The following is a 21122-nucleotide window of genomic DNA, read 5'->3' on the forward strand; positions in this document are numbered from 1 at the left end:
TTATGATTATTTGATTTGAAAACTTCACACATTTGACAAGAATTACTTTAGTGTCACTCAGCGAAGCACTTTGCTAGGAAACCTAGCATTTGACTAAGATACAGCACTATCCATCATTATTTGCTTGCACTTAGGCTGTTCTGTGAGGAAGACAGACATTGCACAGTGTATAGTTCCCTAAAATAAGTACTAAGGTGAAACGACTGGGCTGTGGAAGTACTTAAGTAGTTATGAATACATTTTTGAGTCTTTCTTCTTAAAGGAAACAATCTCATGTAAGCTATTTCTATTTCTGTACAGATATTTCAAAAATGCTTTATTGTTATTTCTAAGTTACACAGATAGATAGATAGATTTGATTTCTGGTTGTGATAGGTGAGGACTTAGCTATTTTGCCTCTTCATTCATCCATCCAAAGAAATTATTATAATTTAGGAAATTATATTAAAAGTGAATTTTCAGATTTGACTATATTTTCTGCTAAGTCTTGTGTTATGATTACATTTCTTTGTATAATGTTTTGCTTTTGCTTAAGTAAAATCCTTGTTTTTTCATTTTCTTAATTGATACTACATCTAGGATGCTTAAAAGCATTTATAAAATTTACAATGCTTGCTTTCAACATCATGAATATCATATGAAATAAAATGTGTTCTGTTTTTACATTTCTAAATGTGTCATTTTCCCATTCTTTTTAATGATAGTTTATTTGGCTATCATTTTATCAGATATAAATTATTTGCATAGGCTTCTGAAGATATTTCTTCATTTCCTTTCATTTTAATTCAGTTGCTATTGAAAATTTTAAATGCACTCTTATTTCTAGGACTTTTTATGTAACTCGTATTTCTTTTTTCAAATTTTGAAATCTCATTTTAATGCAGTCTACCAGTGCGTAGTTTATTAGTTTGTTGGGCAGAACATGGACTCTTTCACTTTAAACCTTAATGTTTTACCCTTTAGTTAAAAGGTTTTCCTCAATTTCCCTTGTTGTCTGTGCTTTGCATGTTCTAACTATTTTTAGTGTTCCAGAGCTTAGAGTTTTTAAAAAAAAATATTTTCTACTCTCCTGTCAAAAGTTTGTGGGGGCTGGGGATATAGCCTAGTGGCAAGAGTGCCTGCCTCGGATACACGAGGCCCTAGGTTCGATTCCCCAGCACCACATATACAGAAAACGGCCAGAAGCGGCGCTGTGGCTCAAGTGGCAGAGTGCTAGCCTTGAGCGGGAAGAAGCCAGGGACAGTGCTCAGGCCCTGCAGTCCAAGGCCCAGGACTGGCCAAAAAAAAAAAAGTTTGTCCCTTGGGGTTATGAGTTGGGGTAGGGTTGGGGGTGGGAGCTGGGCTAGAGATTGGCAGATTTCAGCTTCATCTCCTATCTTGGGTTTCCAAATCTCTGAGATAGTATAGGCATTGTGTCTCTGATAAACCAAAATGTCTCCTTAGAACCCATTTACATTGCACTTTTACCCTAAATCACTTCTGCCTGCTTCTGCCCTTCAAAAAGGGAATCTGCCATCTCTAGAATGCTCTTGCTCTTGCTCTTATTGCCTTGTAGCTTACTTCTTACTGTTTTCTGTCATTTCAATAGGGCTTTTTGATAGAACAGAGTTAAGTGTCCTCATTAATCTTGCCTTGTCAAAAGTGGCTAGGAAACTTGCAAATATAATAGTGACCAACCCTTTACATTTTTGTATGAGTATAAATTGAACTTAGAAATTTATCTCCAAATAGTAGCTGTTGGAAAATAATTGCTAAAAGATTAAACACCCAAGGTTTCTAACATACTTATCAAGTCAGACATTAGACTTGCAGTGCTAACTTCAAATAAGGTGTTGGAATAAAAATAGAAACCATAGTGATAGCTAGAGTACCAGTGCCATAAATGACATGAATATGGATTTCCAACACAAATACTAGTTTCATGTAATTTCTAGAAAATGCATGCTAGAAGTTTTTTTTAAATTCTTTGTATTAACATGTTTGCAAAAAGCGGATACTACCTTTGGTGGACAATTTCAAGTTTAACTACCATACAACTTAGGAAAAAGAAAGATATGTTTGGGATTTTTCATCTTTCTGTTGATGTTTGTGCTAGTACTGGGGCTTGAACTCAGTCTTGGGCAGTGTACTTAGCTTTTTCCCTTAAAATGGAGGCTCTACCACTTGAGCCACAGCTCCATTTCTGGGTTTTTGATGGTTAATTGGAGATAAGAATCTTCACCGACTTTCCTCCTTTTGCTGGCTTATGCCTGGACTCCTCAGATCTCAGCCTCCTAGGACTGCAGGCATAAGACATTGGCAGCTGGCTGGATTTTATGTCTTAATAACTGGAAACTGGTTAGGTGAGATGTGAACCCTCTGCCTTCTGCCTTGCTTACAAAATACCCAGGTGTCTACCTGACTGGAAGAGTGTTGTGGTGCTGTTTATTAGTCAAAGCTGACAATGGGAACTGTCATAATTTTGACTAATTGTTCCATTTTTCAAAGTAGGCAGATAAGGATCTCATTTGACAATTCTATATTGAAACAAAGCATTTACCATGATGTAATGCTTATAGTAATAGTGTTTTTGTCATTTGTCCATCTCTGTTCATGGCTTTCATATTTTCAGTCATTTTTTTTCTGTTTGCTTTGTTAAAAATCCTAATAGTTTGGGGGCTGGGGATATAGCCTAGTGGCAAGAGTGCCTGCCTCGGTATACCCGAGGCCCTAGGTTCGATTTCCGAGCACCACATATACAGAAAACGGCCAGAGGCGGCGCTGTGGCTCAGGTGGCAGAGTGCTAGCCTTGAGCGGGAAGAGGCCAGGGACAGTGCTCAGGCCCTGGGTCCAAGGCCCAGGACTGGCCAAAAAAAAAAATAAAATAAAAAATAAAAAAAATCCTAATAGTTTGTTATTTTAGTATCTTTTATAGAGTAAAACTTGCTTTTACCCAGTAGATACGAAGTTATAGGAAAAAATGTAAAAGCATATCCTAACTGTCTACTCAGAGACATGAATCCTTCTTCCTACTCTTCCCCATGTATGTGTCTACAGGATCACTGGGGTACACACCAGTGTGGACTGACACCTAGAACAGTAGGAAGAAAATCAGTGACTTTGGGAGGGAGCCAGAGATGTGGTGAGATAGGACCTGGGAGTTCCTAGAGAGGGGATGAAATGATGTGATAGCCTTATTTTATCAGTTGTGGGACTTGAACTCAGGGCCCGGGTGCTGCCCCTGGGCTTTTGTTTTCTTTTGATCAAGGCTAGTACTCTGTCACTTGAGCCACAACTTAACTTCACTTCTAGCTTTTTTTCTTCAAGCTAAGACTCACAGAGTTTCTTGCTTGGGCTGTCTTCAAACTTCCATCCTCAGATCTCAGCCTCCTAAGGAGCTAGGATTACAGGCACCAATGCCAGGCTGCGATTTACCTTTGGAAAGTATTGTTTATGTGTTCTTGCATGTATTCTCTCTCTCTCTCTCTCTCTCTCTCTCTCTCTCCGTGGTGTGGGTGTGTGTGTCTCTGTCTGTGAACAACTTATGAGGAGAAAGGATCTGCTTTGGATGTGAGGTGACCCATGTCACCTTTGGGAGAGCTCTGGGAAGGGATAGTTTGCTTATCCTTAGGTCTTCAGGCTCTTTTCTTAATAGAATTTTTTTTTAGAATGTTTTATCAAGGTTTTATTTTAGTATCGCAGAAGAAATAAAAAACAAATGTTTCCTGCTCTGATGTTAATAGAATTTTTTGACAATGCTAGAATGAATGCCCCACTTTTATTATTTATTTTTTTGTGTATGTGGTACTGAAGATCTAACCCAGATCCTGGGGCATTTTAGACGGTGTTCAACCTCTGAGCTATCCCATGTCAAATACTCCATTTCAGAAAGGAGCTGGAGTACATGTTTTTTTTTTTTTTTTGGCCAGTCCTGGGCCTTGGACTCAGGGCCTGAGCACTGTCCCTGGCTTCTTCCCGCTCAAGGCTAGCACTCTGCCACTTGAGCCACAGCGCCGCTTCTGGCCGTTTTCTGTATATGTGATGCTGGGGAATCGAACCTAGGGCCTCATGTATCTGAGGCAGGCACTCTTGCCACTAGGCTATATCCCCAGCCTGGAGTACATGTTTTGAACTCATGTTCTACCAAAAAAGATTCAAGGTGTTGATTCGTGACTGGTGAATCTCTGATGCTTATTCTTCCTGGTATGGGGTGGACAGAGGCCTTTGGGGGACAGTAGAGCAGCGGGCATGATAGGTCTGTGGTTGATGGCCCAGGAGCACATCAGACATACTGCAATTTTCACTCTACATGATTAAACTGTAATTATGCTCTTCGCAAGTGTGAGAAGGAGGACAGAACATAAAATGCAGCTTCAAGGTAGATACAAAAATTATAGGAGAAGGCTAACATTCTAGAGAAGAGCTGTGTCAGAAGAATCTAAGATTGCAAAGCAACAGAACCTCATAATCATGGCTATTACCTTTCTTCCCTTCTCCTAATTTTCTCTGGAGTTTTGAAATCATTCAAATGCCAGATGTTGGAACTAAACTACATGCTGTTTGACTGCCTTAAAATTGCAACTTCTAGTTACCTTTTAATTTGAAGCCAGAAATGGTGCCATAACCACCTGTTTTATATCCTGCTAATGATTGTTAAAAAAAAAAAATACGAGTATCACACCACTGCTGTCAGTCACCATTCATGAATGGACAGTTTTCCAGATGGCTGTTTGTAAATTATTGATGTGGAAATTGTTATTTTCCCCACAGAGGTAGACTTAGACTTGCTCATAGAGCTGTGGGCCAATACACAAAAATCAATTGAATCCATAACATGCCTACCATATAACACTGAGCAAAGAAAATTGTACATCTTGCCACATAAGGCTATATTTCTAAGGAAAAAAGTATTTAGGCTCATGTAGATGACCGTCACAGACTGAGCAGACCCTTCAGGAAGGTGGGTGGGTCAAGTCTTTATTCTAAAAAAGGACACATTGAGGGCTGAGCGCTTACAGCCTGATAAAGGACAAGTCAGGAAGTCACCTAGGTCTTTGAACTGAGGGGACTGTAGATATTTCTTCCTTTTTGTTATAATACAATGGTATCTGCTTTCATTTTTTTCCCTTTCTTAATCACAAAAGACTGAAGTGTCTTTCGTACCTAAGGTTTTGTCTCTGGAACAGACATCCCACCATTGGGTTTTCAAAGCATTTTACTTCTAATGGCTGAAAGGTAGTGGGTAGGTAAACAGGCTTGCTCTTGTTATGTTTTCATTTGCTCCAAGGGAAAGTCAGCTAGAGTCCTTGTGTATGGTTTAATCACATCATGGAAGGCCAGGAGTGTGACTCCTTCTAGCTTTATCACAGGTCTTGAGTCAAGTGGGCTCTGTGGTAAGGAGCAGCATGCCAGTGAAGAGGCCTAACACCTGTTCAGCTAGTGGGATGCTTCTGGGTGGACCTGAGTTCTAGAGCCAGCTGGGTTTTATACTACTGGGGGAAGGAGAAATAATAGAGATTTTCACTAATTCCTTTTCTTTGTTGTTGCAATATTACTGGTACCTCTACTGCAGACTCCACTGTGTACAGTGGAAATGAAGAGTTGGAATGGGGACTTGATTTCTCAAGTAGCTACAGACTGAACAGTGAAGAAGAAGAAAGAGACTCTAAATCCTTAGCAAAAGATCCTGGAAATGATCACACATCCTTAAAGATGATAGGGTGGCAGGTGCTGTTGAGTTTCAAGAATTTCCCAAATCAAGTACTTCTTTATATTTAGCACAGTTTTTGTAGTGAACCCAGGTGGCTTCTGATGCACCTGGCTAGAGGTCCTGAAGCAGTGAGGAGAGGAAGGACTTGGTCTGTATTTTTCACTGCCCAATTCCAACAGCAAGAATAAAAATGCCTGGAGCATCCCAATGAACATTATTGGGTGGTGAGCTATTGGGCTCAGCTGTATGCTTATCTATCAGAGTCAGAGAATCTGGGGAGAATTTGATAAGAAGATATCTTAAGTGATGGGTTAGGATTTGGTGTAAATTATTGAACCTTAGACAGTTAAGTGTCTCATTTTTTCCCCTATTGCCCAGAGGTTTGTTTTCTTTTATGGCTGGCAAAGAGCAGGTAAATGCTCAATGGTATGTGCTGCATTCCTGGCTTTTGGCTGTGCTCTAAAGGACATTGCTGGAAAAGTGAGGTTTTGTCACATACTGGCCTTTATAATTGTGCTCTTTTGCAGGATTAACCCCCACATTTCTGTTCGGTAAATATGATCAAGGTCTTTAGAAATGGAAGGCATTTTTATTGAAGCTTCTGTTTGATTATGAATTTTGCTTGCACTCCCTGCAATGTACTAAAATATTTCTATTGAGATATTGTTAGGGCTCAAAGGGAGTAAAATTGTTAGCAAACAGTAGGAACACAATCCTGCCTTGGTGAAGTTTGGTCCGAGTGTGTTTCTCTTTCCTTTGAAACTTTCAGTCTGAATGTCCCATTCTTTAAAAGCTTTCTGTTATTCTTTTAATGCTGGTCCTGGGGCTTGAACACAGGAGGCAGTGAGCTTTTGTGATCAAGTCTAGCACTCTGCCACTTTGAGCCACAGCTCCATTTATGATGTTTTTGGAGGTGAGAGTCTCATGGACTTTCTTGCCATAAGCTGGCTTTGAACCCAGATCTTCAGATCTCAGCCTTCTGAGTAACTAGGATTACAAGCATGAGCTACCAGCACCACAGCCAGCTTGTTACTCATTAAAAAAAAAATCAGACAATTCTATATTCAGTATCTTTCTTGAGTGTCTTCATTTACTGTGTTCTAGTTTGTTCTCTTAATGATGATGAGGTTTGGACTCAGGGCTTTCTGCTTATTAGGCAGGTGATCTACCAACTGAGTTACTTTTCCCCGACATTTTTAGTTTTTTCAGGCAAGATTTTACAAGTTTTACCTGGAGCTACTATCATACTTATACCTAAGCCTTCTGCACACCTGGAATTACAGGTGTGTAACAGCATTCCTGACTTGTTTGTTGCGATAGGGGTTGTCACAGACTTTTTGCCCCATTGGCTTTGAACTATCCTCTTCTCCACCTTCTCGTTTTCTTGAGTGTGTGTGTGTGTGTGTGTGTGTGTGTGTGTGTGTATTTATTTATTTTTGCCAGTACTGGGGCTTGAACTCAGAGCCTGGGCACTGTCCTCGCTTTTTCTTTTTTTTTTTGCTCAAGGCTAGCAGTTGCCACAGAGCCACTTCTGGCTTTTTCTATATATGTGATGCTGAGGAATCAAACCTGGGGCTTCATTTATGCAAAGCAAGCACTCTACCACTAGGCCATATTCCCACTCCCCGTGTGTTGTTTTTAAATCAACTGAAAATGACTCAGTTTGGGCCCAGTTGTACTATTTCTTCACCATCCCCACACCTTTCTTAAGTCTCTAGAGAAAGATGGTACTGAACAGATATAGTTGCTATGTTCTTTAAAGAAATTTACATAACTCATTAAAAAAGACTGATATGAGTGCCTTCACAGTACCATGTTTGAGGCTAGACTCTAGGATAGATACGGATGTTGCATTTACTGGATCTACAAGTTCTATCCAGCATTACAAGGAGTGCTGTGGGGGCACCACAAATACAGTGGCTATAACTAAACTATAAAGGACCAGGCATGGCTTCAGGTGGAAGAACATTGAAGGCCGGTGATGAAAGTGGTTTTCTGGCCTGTTCTGGTAGTATGAAGGGAATTTCTCTGACATGTATTTGGGTTTGACTTTGATCTGATCTACTAATGCTTGCTCCTTTCCACTCCTCTGCCAGCAGTTACCCTGCCTCTGTGTTTTGTCCACTTGGAGATATGGTCCTCTGCTTGTCTCTGCCTCGGGGCTCTGAAGTCTTTCCACTGTAGGTAGGATGAAGATCACATTCTAGAACAGGTTGATCCAGTTCTTCATAGTCGGCCACGCACCGACCTCTGGTCTCATTTGTATCTCTTTCAAATCACCTCTCCTTGTCCCACATCTTAGGTTAAAAACAAAACCAAACATGTCATGTTCCAAAAGAAAAAAGACCAAAAAAAATTGCCATAGTCCCTGTAACCCTTGACTGAGCAGACAGAAGCCACTTCTTTCTCTTCACCTCACAGTTCTTGGTGTATACGAGTTATAACCACCTGTATTGTTAAAAGTTTGTTTGTACATCAGACTCCCCAACTAGATTGGTTCTTTCAAAGACTTTATAAGCACAAGTTGTAGAGAGGTATGATGGTCTTCACAGGGAGTTATTCCGTTCGTGCAGGATTAGAGGAGTAGAGAACCAGAAACTATATAAACACAAGTAGAAACATTTCAGTTTAAAGATGTGCATGTGCCTGGTAGCCAAAGTGGTTTAGAGTAGCATCTCTTGAGTCATCTGTGACATTATTGCAGAAAAGAGCATTTAAAGTGACTCTCCAGAAAATCATATTCCCAGAATTAACTAGATGAAACTATATCTTTATAATGACTCACAGAATAGAGATAGCACTCAGAATTAAGTTAGAAAATTACCAAGCTGTAGAGAAGCTTGATATAAATAAAAGCTTTCCAAGGTTAGGACAGCTGGACACTGGCACTGCTTTGTTCAGCATTGTTGCTATTGTGATGTGATTATCAGTGAAGAAGACAGTGTTATTAACTCCAATGTTTCCAAGGCCTTATAAGTATATTTCAGTGATTTTTTTCACTTTAGAGATTCAAATCATCATATTATTAGTATACCATTTGGTAAAGGAACCATTTAATATTACAGATAACAGATGAGTTGGAATAATTCTTTTAATTTCAAAGGAAAATGTGTTTCTTTTTTTCCAGTGTTGAAAATGAGCCCATGAACACAAGTCAGAAAAAGGAAAACGTACTGTCAACATCAGAAGCAGTAAAGGTATAGTTTCCAATTAATATTAATTTAATAGTGTTATATTATTGGTGTTATATATTGAGAAATTAAATTTTTTATTATCTTTAAGTAGTTGTACAAAAGAGGTATCATATAGCAAAGCTGTTTATAAATACAATGCATCTTGATTACTGTCACCCCCTTCCACGTTCTTACCACCCTTCTATCTACCCCTTCCCTTACTTTTCTTAATTTTATGGTACATACAATGTTCAGCAAATAATATTAATGACTGAGTAATTTTCCTTTTAGAATTTGGCATTTTATTTTACATTTCAAAAAAGGGCACAGAGTTATCAGTTTCTGTGGACATTCAGCACAACCCCTCAGTGGGTTATATCGTAAAGTGGAGTGCAAGTCATGGGGAAGGGAGGGTGATGGCTGGCTGAAGCACCCTGAGAAGGGAATTGTGACCTCAGCTTTGCCACTAACCCAGGTGTATGTACTTCACCAGACATCTTAACTTCTTTGTACGTTTGTCTGTTAGTCTCTAAATCATATTTTGTGACTTTCAGGGTCTCTTTTCCATAGGAAGTTGGAAGATTGAGGCTGTTGTAGGAAATGCTGCAGACAACCGCTGTTTGGGGTAGAAATTGCCCCATGTTCCTCTAAGTCACTGCTGTATGATGGATCCGGTTGGGCAGTTCATGTGTGAACTGGCCATCTGTGTTTCTGCAGGACAAGGATGAAATATGTATAAGCCACATACTTATCTATAAAATTATTGGTTACATGAGTGAAAAATCCTTGAAAATGACTAAACATTTCACCTTTCTTTCTTTTCTTTCTTTGTTTGGTCATTTGTGGGGCTTAAACTCAAGGCTGGGAACTATCCCTGAGCTTTCTTTGCTCAAGGCAAGCACTCTACTACTTTGAGCCACAGCACCACTTCTATTTTTCTGGTGGTTAATTGGAGATAAGAGTCTCATAGACTTTCCTGCCCAGGCTGGCTTTGAATCATGATCTTCAGATATCAGCTTCTTGACTAGCTAGGATTAAAGGTGTCAGCCACCAGCTCTTGGCTCACCTTTCTTTCAGTAAAGTGATTTTCTGGAAAGTTGGATGCTCATGTTCATTGACCAGGTGTGTGATCACAACCATGGCTTTTGCTACTAGTTTCTTTATTTTTGCATGGTTTGTGACCATCAGTCAAGGAAAAAGTTTGCAATTTCTAGAGATTTCAGGACCAATTAACTTGGTCAGTGGAAGGATGTAAAAAAAAAAATCATCTGAATTTTTCATTCTTGGTTTCAATACTTTCTTAACATATTCTAAAACAATGTGAAATCCAAGTGTATTAAGGTTAAGATTAAGTAAGATTAAGGTTCACATTATTTATTCTTGACCTCTTCATGATAGTAAAAGATACTATTTGTTTTATTGAAAGAATGAAAATCAGAATCACTTTAATTTCTACTTTTCTTTTCCATTTTCTTTCTCTTTCTTTTCTTTTTCCTTCCTTTCCTCCCTCTCCCTCCCTCCTTCCTTCCTCCCCCCTTCCTCTCTCATCCTTCCCTCCTTCCTTCTGTCCATCCGCCCATCTGTCTGTCCCTTTCTTTCCTCCCTCCCTTCCTTCCTCCCTTCCTTCCTTCCTTCCTTCCCTCCCTCCTTCCTTCCTTCCTTCCTTCCTTTCTCTCTCTCTTTCTTCCTTCCTTTCTTTCATTCATTCATTCATTCTTTCTTTCTTTCTCTCTTTCTCTTTCTCTTTCTTTCTTTCTCTCTTTCTTTCTTTCTCTCTCTCTTTCTTTCTTTCTTTCTTTCTTTCTTTCTTTCTTTCTTTCTTTCTTCCTTTCTTTCTCTTTCTCTCTCTCTGTCTCTCTCTCTGTCTCTCTCCCTCCCTCCCTTCCCTCCTATTTGTGTTCTGGTATTGGTTCTTGAACTCAGGGACTAGGCCCTCTCCCTGAGTTCTTTTTACTCAAGACTAGTGCTTTACTACTTGAACTATAGTTCTAGCATCATTGTACCTTTTCTCCTTCTGCAGAAAATACTTGGTTAGCTTTCTGGCTTACTATTTTATGGTCTCTAGAACATTCTGCCTGTTGCTCTGGTTTTAAATGACCAGAGTTGCCTTTTACTCTTTTTTTTTTTTCCTGATTTTGGGGCTTGAACTCAGTGCCTGCACACTGTCCCTGAGCTTTTTTTGCTCAAGGCTAACACTCTACCACTTTACCACTTGAGCCATGACTCCATATCCAGCTTTTTGAAGTAGTTACTTAGAGATAAGGGCTTTCCTGCCTGGGGTGGCTTCAAACCATAATCTTGAAATCTCAGCTTCTTGAGTAACTGAGGTTACAGGAATGAGCCACTCGCACCTGGCAAGATTTTTACTTCCAATGCTAAAAATGAAACAGAATTCGATTACTTCTGAGATCTTAAGCACTGAAATTTCTTTGGCTACTAACCTTCCTGTCTATCCATCTCCTAGCTCATTACCTCTGTATTCTGGAACTTTACCATCCCTTCCTGCTTTCTTGGCTCCTTCTTCCTTCAGTCTTGTTTCCCTACTCAGCCTCTACTTGTGGTCTGCTATTTCAGGCATACTTTCACTAAAAAAAAAAAAACACCAAAAAACAAAAGAACCTTAAGTTCTCCAACTTGGATAAACTCAGGCTTTTATTCCCAGTCATCTGAGCCTCTAAGTAAATACCACTCAACATCCTGAAACTCTTATTTGGGAACTTTAAGTTACTTACATAGGGAGCTGCTCCTTACATAGGGAACATGCTATCTTTCTCAAGTAACATATTGGCTCACATTTTTTTTCCTTTTCACCTTTTTTTTGACTGGTAGGATTTCTTCTAGCCACACAGTCACAGTTGTTCAGGAATATTGTGATCAGGTGTCAAATAAATATGCATTTTGGTAATGCCAGCCTCACCTCCTTGCCTTACAAGGGGAAAAAAAAGGTTAAATAAGGAAAAGAAGGCCAAAGAAGGTGAGCAACAATATTTATTGTGCTGCTATTTTGAACAGTCTAAACTGATGGCCTTTTTTCATTTAGCAAGTGGAAACAAAGCACGTCCTTTCTTTTCTTTCTAATTGAATGCCTTCCTGAAACACAGAACTCCACTGAGGAATTGACATTCTTTCCATGCTTCCATCTTGCTGGCCTCAATTTTATGACTCTGATAAGAAAAAGATTTATGAAGAATTAATATATATGGTTATGTATATACATATTGTATTTACAATATTATATCCATATTGAGATATAATATGCAGATCTAATATATTATAGATCTATCTATATGTAGAATCTATATATAGGTCTACATATGTATAGATCTACATATATTTACAATCTATTGTATATAATATATGTAATCTAGCATATTTATAACATATCCATAATCGAACACATAATACTTATATATCTATATAGATAGCTATGATATGGCAAATTAAATATATATAATATCTATGTAGTATTACATACACACATATGTATCTTTTTGTGTCTAGTTAGCCCTGATATACCAACTCAAAGTGTCAGAGATAGTTATTTGAAAAATTGAGCACAAATTTATGATACTTAAGCAATTACAGTTACAATTTATGTTTTTTTTGGACATCATTAATTTCTAATTCTTAAAATCTCCCTTCTGTGCTACATGAATGTACTGTTTTGCTTAACTAATTCTAACACTAATTCTAAATAGTTAAATCTAACACCAGTATTTATCTAATGTGATATATATTTCATTTATATTTCTAGCTGGAGAAATATTCAGATAGTTAGCCTACATTTTACCACTGTGTTTATCCTTTTTTTCCTGTACATCCACTTTGTTTAAAGGTCAAAGTATGTTGCTATACCCTGCCTCCTTTTACCTATTTTAGAGAAATAGTCACTTCTTTCTCCCTTTCTGTGATTAACTCCCTAAGACCTGTATGGCCATCATATGGGTCAGAGGTACTGGTGGCCTTACTTCCTGCTGCTGTTTCCTGGCTCTCACTTGCTTCTTTACTTTTCCCCCAACTTTTCCAGTGAATATTTAAATTTACAGATTATGATATCTTTCTTTTAATGGGTCTGATTTCCTTGCCTTTCAATATGTTATTCCATTTCCCTCTAACCATTTAACCAAAAAATTTCTTTGGAAAATCTGACTTATGTACTGCATAATTCTTCATGCATTATAGTATCACTCCTGTCTTCTCCTTTAGTTACCTCAGATATGAGAAACCTAGTAGTATTATGTTGGTCACACGTCATGGATGTGTACCAGATAGTCTCTGAATAAATGAGAACCACTCCATGAAATCAATACATTTAGGACACTGGTGACTCTCCTTTTCTTCCTCCTCTTCCTTCTTGTCCTTCTCTCCCTTCTCCACCTCTTCCTCCTCCAACTAAAGATGTTGGAATGAGAAATTAATTATCTTCAGGCTCTGTGTGTGTGTGTGTGTGTGTGTCTGTGTGTGTGTATGTGTGTGTGTATGTATGTGTGTGTGTGTGTATTTTAGGATAGGGTTGCCCTAACTACTTTGATCAGCTGATTTCTTCTGCCCCAGTGTTCTGAGTAGCTGAGATAATAGGCATGTATTGCCACATTAATCTGGCTCACTGGTGACCAATTGGTTATACTCAGTAGCTTTTCCCCCCTTCAGTTCTTACTCAGTTTATCCACAGGAAAAAACAATTCACTTTTGAAACCTTGTTTTGTCTTCCAAAATTTTTCTTTGACTTATCTTTACTTTTTTGATGTGCTTTCTTGCTTCACTTCCTACCTCTGGCTAAATTTGTCTGTTTGCTTCACTGGTTCTCTTCTCACTGAATAACTTTTCATATAAATGGTTCTCAAAGTCCTTACTTCTTTAATATCAGTCATCTAACGTGGCCTCTTCTGGTATTATGGCTTCAGTCCTCAGCCTGAGGTTCGGAGACTTGATGGTAATCAACATTCCAGACATTTCTGGAATGTGGTTGTCCCTTTGGTGGCTCCAATTCAGTCTACCTAAAAGTCTTAGTATTTTCAGATGTGCTCTAGAATGTCTGTGGGTTTTTATTTTTTAAATTTTTTGGTGGGTGTGGTGTTAGAAAGTTGGGAGAATCATCCAATTGGGATAGACGAAGAGCTCAGGGGCTCAACTACTCCATTTAAAAAACTTCTACTAAACCATCCTGTCTTTTAAAATACTGTAATTGGTACTGTGTGTGTTCACATCTGAGCTTTGTCAGACAGTCTGTGAATGGTCTCCCTCAAAAACAGAGTCTCCTTTTGCAGATGCTTGCTTGGAAGGAGGCTGCTTCTGTTAACTTACTATGGTGCAATCTACTTTTGCCTTCCAAACTCTTGAAGGATCTCACTTATAACACCCATTCTCTTCCTTTTATAGCACTTCCAGTGTTAAAGCAGTCCTTTGACAATCATTTTTGTACCTTGAATGAGAGGAGAACTCACTGGATGTGTGTATCTGTGGTGCTAAATCAAGTTACTTGACGAAAATCACATTGCTAGTGAGAGGAAAAGAGAGTCAAGACGATTTCATTATATGCTAATTAAACAAAACAGTTGGATCTGGACTGTGGATTATATCCTTTAACTGAGGCTAAATAAGTTGGTTATTCTTAGCTTGACATTTGCTTTCTATAAATTCTAACATTAGTCTAAATTTGGAATTGTTGCTCATGTTTTAATTATGCAATTTAAGTGAAATCTAGTATCTTTCAAGGGATTGTTAGAAGATGTTCCTGTGAATACACAAGTGAAATTAAGAAGTGTCAGTTGATTGCAAGACAATATGAAATATTGATAGTCCATAACATTTTAAATTAAGCCATGTGTTTTTTTTCCCCTTGCTGCCATTATTTATCATAGTTCATATATGTAGAAAGGGGAGAATTGTAGCTCAACATTATCTCATTGACTAAGAATGATCACTTGTAGGTCTATATAATGATGCTGGATTTTGAGACTATAGTGCTATGTAGTACAAGGAGTATTTAAATTATTGCATGTTATATTTCACATTTCGGGTTTGAGGAGCTCTTTGCTCCTTTTTGATCCTCCTCAGTTTTTTCACAGTCAGAGGTGAAATGGTAATCAAGTTTATAGGCCTTAAATATTTTCTTTGGGGAACACTGGAACTAATCTTTCAACAAATGAATAGCCTTAGTTAATGATTACAATTTTTTTCTCTGTGATATGTATATAAATAAAATAGCTGACATAGCATATCAGTATTACTGTAAATATTTTCAAGACCACTCTTCATTCATATAAACTTTCTGTCCCTTCCCCCCAAAAACACAACCCCATTTATAAACAGATTAAAGCAAATCTTTCTTGTTGATGTTGCAAATGAGATGTCTAGAGTCTTCCAGACAGCTCTGATCTCTGCCTGCATTACTGATAATACCTCCTTGTAACAGTGTTAAAGTGATATGTGTGATGATGTAAAAAGCACAGACCTGGGCTTATATCCCAGATCTCCCCTAGCATGGCTTTGTAACCTTGGGAAATGTACTTGCCCTCTGTGAACTTTGATGTGCTGCTGATCCATGGTGGAAGTGTTTACTCCTTATTTCATAGATGTGCTTGAGAACTGATTGAGATAGTGAGGGAACTGAGGAAAGCTGTGACTTTCTTGCTAAAAAAAGGTCTGTCTGAAATTTAGAATGATAGCTTCATTTGAGAATAATGGCTGGCAATGTATTCTGGGTAAATAGAAAGTGGCTCTTAATACTGTAACCTCTCTGTACGTCAGTTTGATAATAAAAATTTGAGAAAAAAAAATAAAATAAAATAAAAAAAAAAGAAAGTGGCTCTTAGAAACTGATGTTTCTTGACTTTGGGGAAGAAGGCATAGAAGAAGGTATGTTATTATAGTGAGCTTGAGGCAGAAATCCCACTTCTTACCACTTGATAGATTTTATAAAGAAAGAATGCCAATGGTATGCTTGAAATAGGGGTTGCGTTTTGTTTCTTGATAACCAAAGTGGCTGCCAGACCAGAAACCCAGTTTTTAGACCCTAGGTTCCAAGTCCAGGATGCCTACCTTAAGTCACATGGTGAGGTTAAAGAAGGATGTATTACATCGCAGCCATGGGAAGACAACACTTAAATAAATCTTAAGTGGTGGTGGTTTGTGGTGGGGAAGGGGTACCAACATTGTCCTCAGGTTAAATGGAGAGAATTAGAAGCAAGGAATGAGGAAGGTATGCCTAGTTAAAACAATCCCAAGTTACGGATATGTCCTCCTTGACCATGATGATCTCTGTCTCTGACCCCAGAGGTCTGGTAGATGGGCTATAGTGTTTGGATGTTCTCTTCAAGATTATAAGGAGTCACTGCTTGTATCAGGGGCAGTTGGTCATATTTCTCAAGATACCTGTTCCTGAATCCTGTTCTTCTTGAAGCCCAAAGTGACTGTAAAGTGACTGTAGGAGGAACTAGTTCAAATCAAAAGGCACGTATGCAAAGTGGGATGCTGGGTACCCAGCTTTCACTCAGTCTTTTTTTTTTTTCTAGTTAATTTACATACCATTTCTAAATGCCACACAAAATACTTTGCATTACAAAACATTGTGTATGAAGGCACCAAAAAATTTTAAAGTACATACCTTCATCTTTAGCCTTCACAGATGATATGACAAATACCAGGGTCTTGGAGAGTTGTACTGTTTGCTGGAATGTAGAGTGCTTTTGTTCTACAAATGCCTTGGAACAATTTCAGACAGTTTTGTTAGGTAGACAAAGGCCTAAAGGCCTGTGGCAGGCTGGACTTCATTGTTTTCTAACCTAAGATGAAACAACAGCTGCTTTAAATCACACTTAGAGTTTCAATTCTGTAAACGCAGATTTTATTGTAGGTTGAATAGGACTGTTCCTTTCTGCTCATTTTTGTTTCTAAATTTAGTAGCTTTTGCTTTTCTAGTTGAGTTTGATTAACTTACTGAGACATTTCTCGTGAGCCTATAAGGGTAAAATTAAGCACTTGAAACATTTAAAGAAACTAAAAAGTGTTTGGTAAAGTTACAATTCAGAGACTCTAGAATAGCAAAGAAATTAAAAATTGAGAGGAAGGAGAAATAAATGATTTTAAAAAACTGTATATCTTAAAAACTATCTTCTTTTGAGAGGAAAATATGCTTTGATAGACATGGTCAAATAAAATAATAAGCTAATCAAATACCATTTTGACAGTAAGATTTTAATTATGTGAAACATGTAGTTTCTATGTTTTCTTAATCCCCTTTTGTTAGACCATTATCTTAATTGTTAAAGTTAAATTAATTAATTAATTGGTGCTGGTACTGGAGCTTTGACTCAGGGCCTGGGCTTGTCCCTTGGCTTGTCCCTTAGCTTTTTCTCTCAAAGCTGGCTTTTGACCCCTTGAGCTACTGCTCCCTTTCTAGATATTTGATGATTTATTGGATATAAGAGTCTCACACACTTTCCTGGTCAACTTGTCTTCAAATTTGGATCTCAGATCTCAGCCACTGGAGAACTATGATTACAGACATGAGACACCGGCACTCAGCTCATCACACAATTTTATACAGCACTTTTGTGGATCTCTAAAGTGTTTTAAAAATATTTACATTTTATCGAGTAGACCCTTAGCTCTCTTTCTATAATTAGCTATGCAGAACAAACTGCCACTCATCCAGTTAGCAAAAAAGAACACAGTTGTATTCATGTTTGTAGTCTTAGTTCGTTTGAATCCAGGGAGAAATAGTGTGGTAGAAGTTACAAGCTAAATAGAATAGTTAATAGTAAAACAAATATGCCTTTCCCAGATGTGACCACTCTGGAAATATCAACTATCCTGTTAGTCTTCTGCCAAATTGTGAGGATGTTTTTTGCTGTTGAATGAAGAGAGGGCTCTGCAGACAATGAGTAACAGCTTGGCCTGTGATGAGCCAAAGGATGGATAGGTGAGGGGGAGAACAAGGGGAATTAAAACTGCAGTTGAGGGCTGGGGATATAGCCTAGTGGCAAGAGTGCCTGCCTCGGATACACGAGGCCCTAGGTTCGATTCCCCAGCACCACATATACAGAAAACGGCCAGAAGCGGCGCTGTGGCTCAAGTGGCGGGCGGAGTGCTAGCCTTGAGCGGGAAGAAGCCAGGGACAGTGCTCAGGCCCGGAGTCCAAGGCCCAGGACTGGCCAAAAAAAAAAAAAAAAAAAAAAAAAACTGCAGTTGAAACCTACAAAAGGTGAGAATGGTAGTGACTCAAAGGCTGGTAACATTCTATATGTAGAGGCTTATAGCAAGATCTTCACATGTAGAAAAAAAAATGCCCTCTTACACCTAAGGTGGGAACAAACTTAAAAACAACTGCTTATTCGAAATGAGTGTGCTGGATTAACAGGATCTACATTTTTTCTCCACTTTTCCTATGCTCAATTTGAGTTGTGGGAAGGCTGTTTTGAACTTGGATTAAAACACAGAATAAGGTGGACAAATGGCATTACAATTATTGTGCTCTTGCTCTATTGAAAATCAGCTTCTTACAAACTTTGTAATGCGCCCTAAGGTGGTTTTACCTCTGTGTTCTGATCCCATTCTGACTCACACTTGAGTTTTCCTTTTATAAGGACTCGTGAGCACGACAGGTGATAGATTCTGTTGGACGTGCATTCCATTTTCAAGTCTGTGAGCAAGCATGTTTGGAAGGCAGGGTGAGTAGGCATGTTTGCCTGGAGCTTTTTGGAATCCAAGAAGATCACAAGGTGCAGTGCTAGCATGTTCTTTATTGTAGCAGCAGCAGCTCAGTTTTTGCTTGCACGTACTCATGAATGTGAGTTTGCTGTACCAGGAATTTAATTATAACCAGGTCAGATGCACTTCTGGAAGTGTTTAGTGTCTGCAAAGAATGCCTGCTAGTTTTTGTGTTTTATATGACTGTTCTGATCAAAACTTCATGTTTTGCTATGTAGGGGTCACAGTGGGCTTTTTCTTTGAATTTTCATACCCTGTTACTGTTCTTCCTTATCAGAATAGGGAAAAGTTTTACAAACTGTGATAGTGTTCTGGGTCAGTAAAATGCTGCAATGGTGAGGTCTGTTTAGCTATAATTGGTCAGTGTGAAATGCTTAAAATACTACCCATTTGCTTTAAAGAGTCAATTTCAATACACATAATGTTTGCCACGATCTGTCCATTTATCTGTTTACTTCTCTTCTCTTTTTGTACCCTAACCTCTTGTCACACAAATCCTTTGGAAGCTGATACCTCACTAAGCATGCTTGTGAGCATATACACACTTCATGTAATGGACTCACTCTCTGAGAAGCATCCTTTATTTACTTCTCTCACCTATCCAAATCTGGACTGGCTATTCCTGCTCTGGGTGTCCCATTGTGATATTAACTTAATATCACAGTTCAACATGCACTATACTTTCAGTAGATTGTAAAGTGCCTGAAGGAATAGAAGCCATCAGTCTGGTTCACAGGTATACCACTGGTATATGACATAAGGTCTGTCATGTAATGATTTATCAGCCAATCGAGGTTAGCTTTAAAATGATGGCGCTTATTGTTGTCTGTTTTATTTTCAGATTCACCAAAATGAGGATAAAAGAAACCATGCTGAGAAGCAAGTCGTCCTTCCAACACCGGACGATCTCAGAAAGCCAAATGACCTTTTGAATAGCACTACAGATACCAAAACAGGAGAAAGTGACAAACAACCCAAAGAAAGCTTTTTTCAGTTTCTTGGTAACTTATTCAATATCTCAGGAAAATCATCACTTGGGGAAGCTAAGCAGTCTTTTAAAGATGATCACGATAAAACTGAGAAAGATTCACAGACTCATGGGAACTCTCATGAGGAAGAGAAGAAAAGGGAGAGGGAGACTTTCAGTGGCTTACTGGGAACCCAGGCACATCCAGTGGAAGAACAAGAGTCCAACTCTACTGAACTCTCAGATGCTTTTTCTCTGGATACTACACATGACAGTGAACAGGAAACCACTGACTTACTGAAGTAAGTCTAAAACAAAATTGAGCCCCAAATTGGAGTTTGAGTCTAACTCCTCCCATCTTGGGGGCTTTAACTCAAGGCCTGGGTGGGATCCCTGAACTTTTCTGTCAAGGCTAGCCATCTACGACTTTGAGCCAAAGCTCTACTTCCTATTTCTGTTGGTTAATTAGAGATAAGAGTCTCCTGGCATTTCTTGCTCAGGCTGGCCTTGAACCTGGATCCTCAGACCTCAGCCTCCTGTGTAGCTAGGATTGCAGGTGTGATCCACCAGCACCTGGCTTTCAAGTCTATGAAGCCTACATTCTAATTCTTATTAGTCAAAGAGATTGGAAAAAATTTGTATAATATTCCTACTACTTGGTAAAGGATTCTGTACACTTTCCAGGTAATCTGGGGCCTTTTTAGCTACTTCAAGGGGTAGAATAATGCCTTTTAGGTGATAAAGGAACATTTTGAAACTAGGGACTTGTGCTTGCTGGACAGGCACTCTGAATTCATAAGCCGTCCCACTATTTCTTTTTCTTTTAATTTCTGAATTTTTATTTTTAATAGATACATTTCACAAGTAGAAACTTTCTAATACAACACACAATTCCATAACCAAAAGCTTTGATTTTTATCAACATTCTTCAAATATTTGCACTGTCATCCTTTCACCGGTTATTTATTTGTTCCAGTACTAAAGTCTGAACTCCAGGCCTTGTGCTCTCTGCCTTGTATTCTCCCTTGGCTTTTCTCACTCAGGGCTGATGATCTACCACTTGAGCCACACTGCTGCTTTCAGCTGGTTTTTTTTTTTTGGTAACTGGGGATAAGAGTTTCAGATTTGTCTGCCCAGCCTGGCTTTGTACCTTACTTCTCAGAACTTAAGTTCCTGTATGGATAGCCAATTTGAATTCCTGGCTAGGATTATAGGTTTGAGCTACTGGTGCCCAGCTGCATTGGTTATTTTTGAGGTAGAGTCTTTATGCCTAGGGCAGCCTGGGCTCTGATCTTCTATTTATGTGTTCCATGCACTGAGTTTGACAGTGCTTGGTTGACACAGGCCACTAGGCCCAGCCATTGTGCTTCTCATTTAGCTGGGTTAATAGGAGTGTGCCAGCAGCCATTTCTTGAGATGAGGCCTCACAAACTTCTTTTGTGTGAATATCATGTATATTTTCCTATAAAGATTAATTGCCTTACTATTTTTGACTTCGTTTCATAATTCTTTGATCTGGCCTGAAATCTGAAATAAGTAAAACCACGTTGGCAAGGCTAAGCTTTCCTTACCTCATTTCATT

The 21122-nt window shown here is 38.6% G+C and overlaps 1 protein-coding gene across 1 annotated transcript in view; it reads left to right on the plus strand.

The window, feature by feature from the left end:
• Nucleotides 1–21122, plus strand: part of Crybg3 (crystallin beta-gamma domain containing 3) — a 93906-nt gene that overhangs the window by 8143 nt on the left and 64641 nt on the right. The window contains exons 2-3 of the mRNA XM_048346470.1: nucleotides 8817–8886; nucleotides 19415–19842. Of these exons, the coding sequence (XP_048202427.1) occupies nucleotides 8817–8886; nucleotides 19415–19842 (498 nt within the window). The remainder of the gene's footprint in view (nucleotides 1–8816; nucleotides 8887–19414; nucleotides 19843–21122) is intronic.

This window comes from Perognathus longimembris, chromosome 5 (genome assembly GCF_023159225.1).
Source record: "Perognathus longimembris pacificus isolate PPM17 chromosome 5, ASM2315922v1, whole genome shotgun sequence".
Lineage (NCBI taxonomy): Eukaryota > Metazoa > Chordata > Mammalia > Rodentia > Heteromyidae > Perognathus > Perognathus longimembris.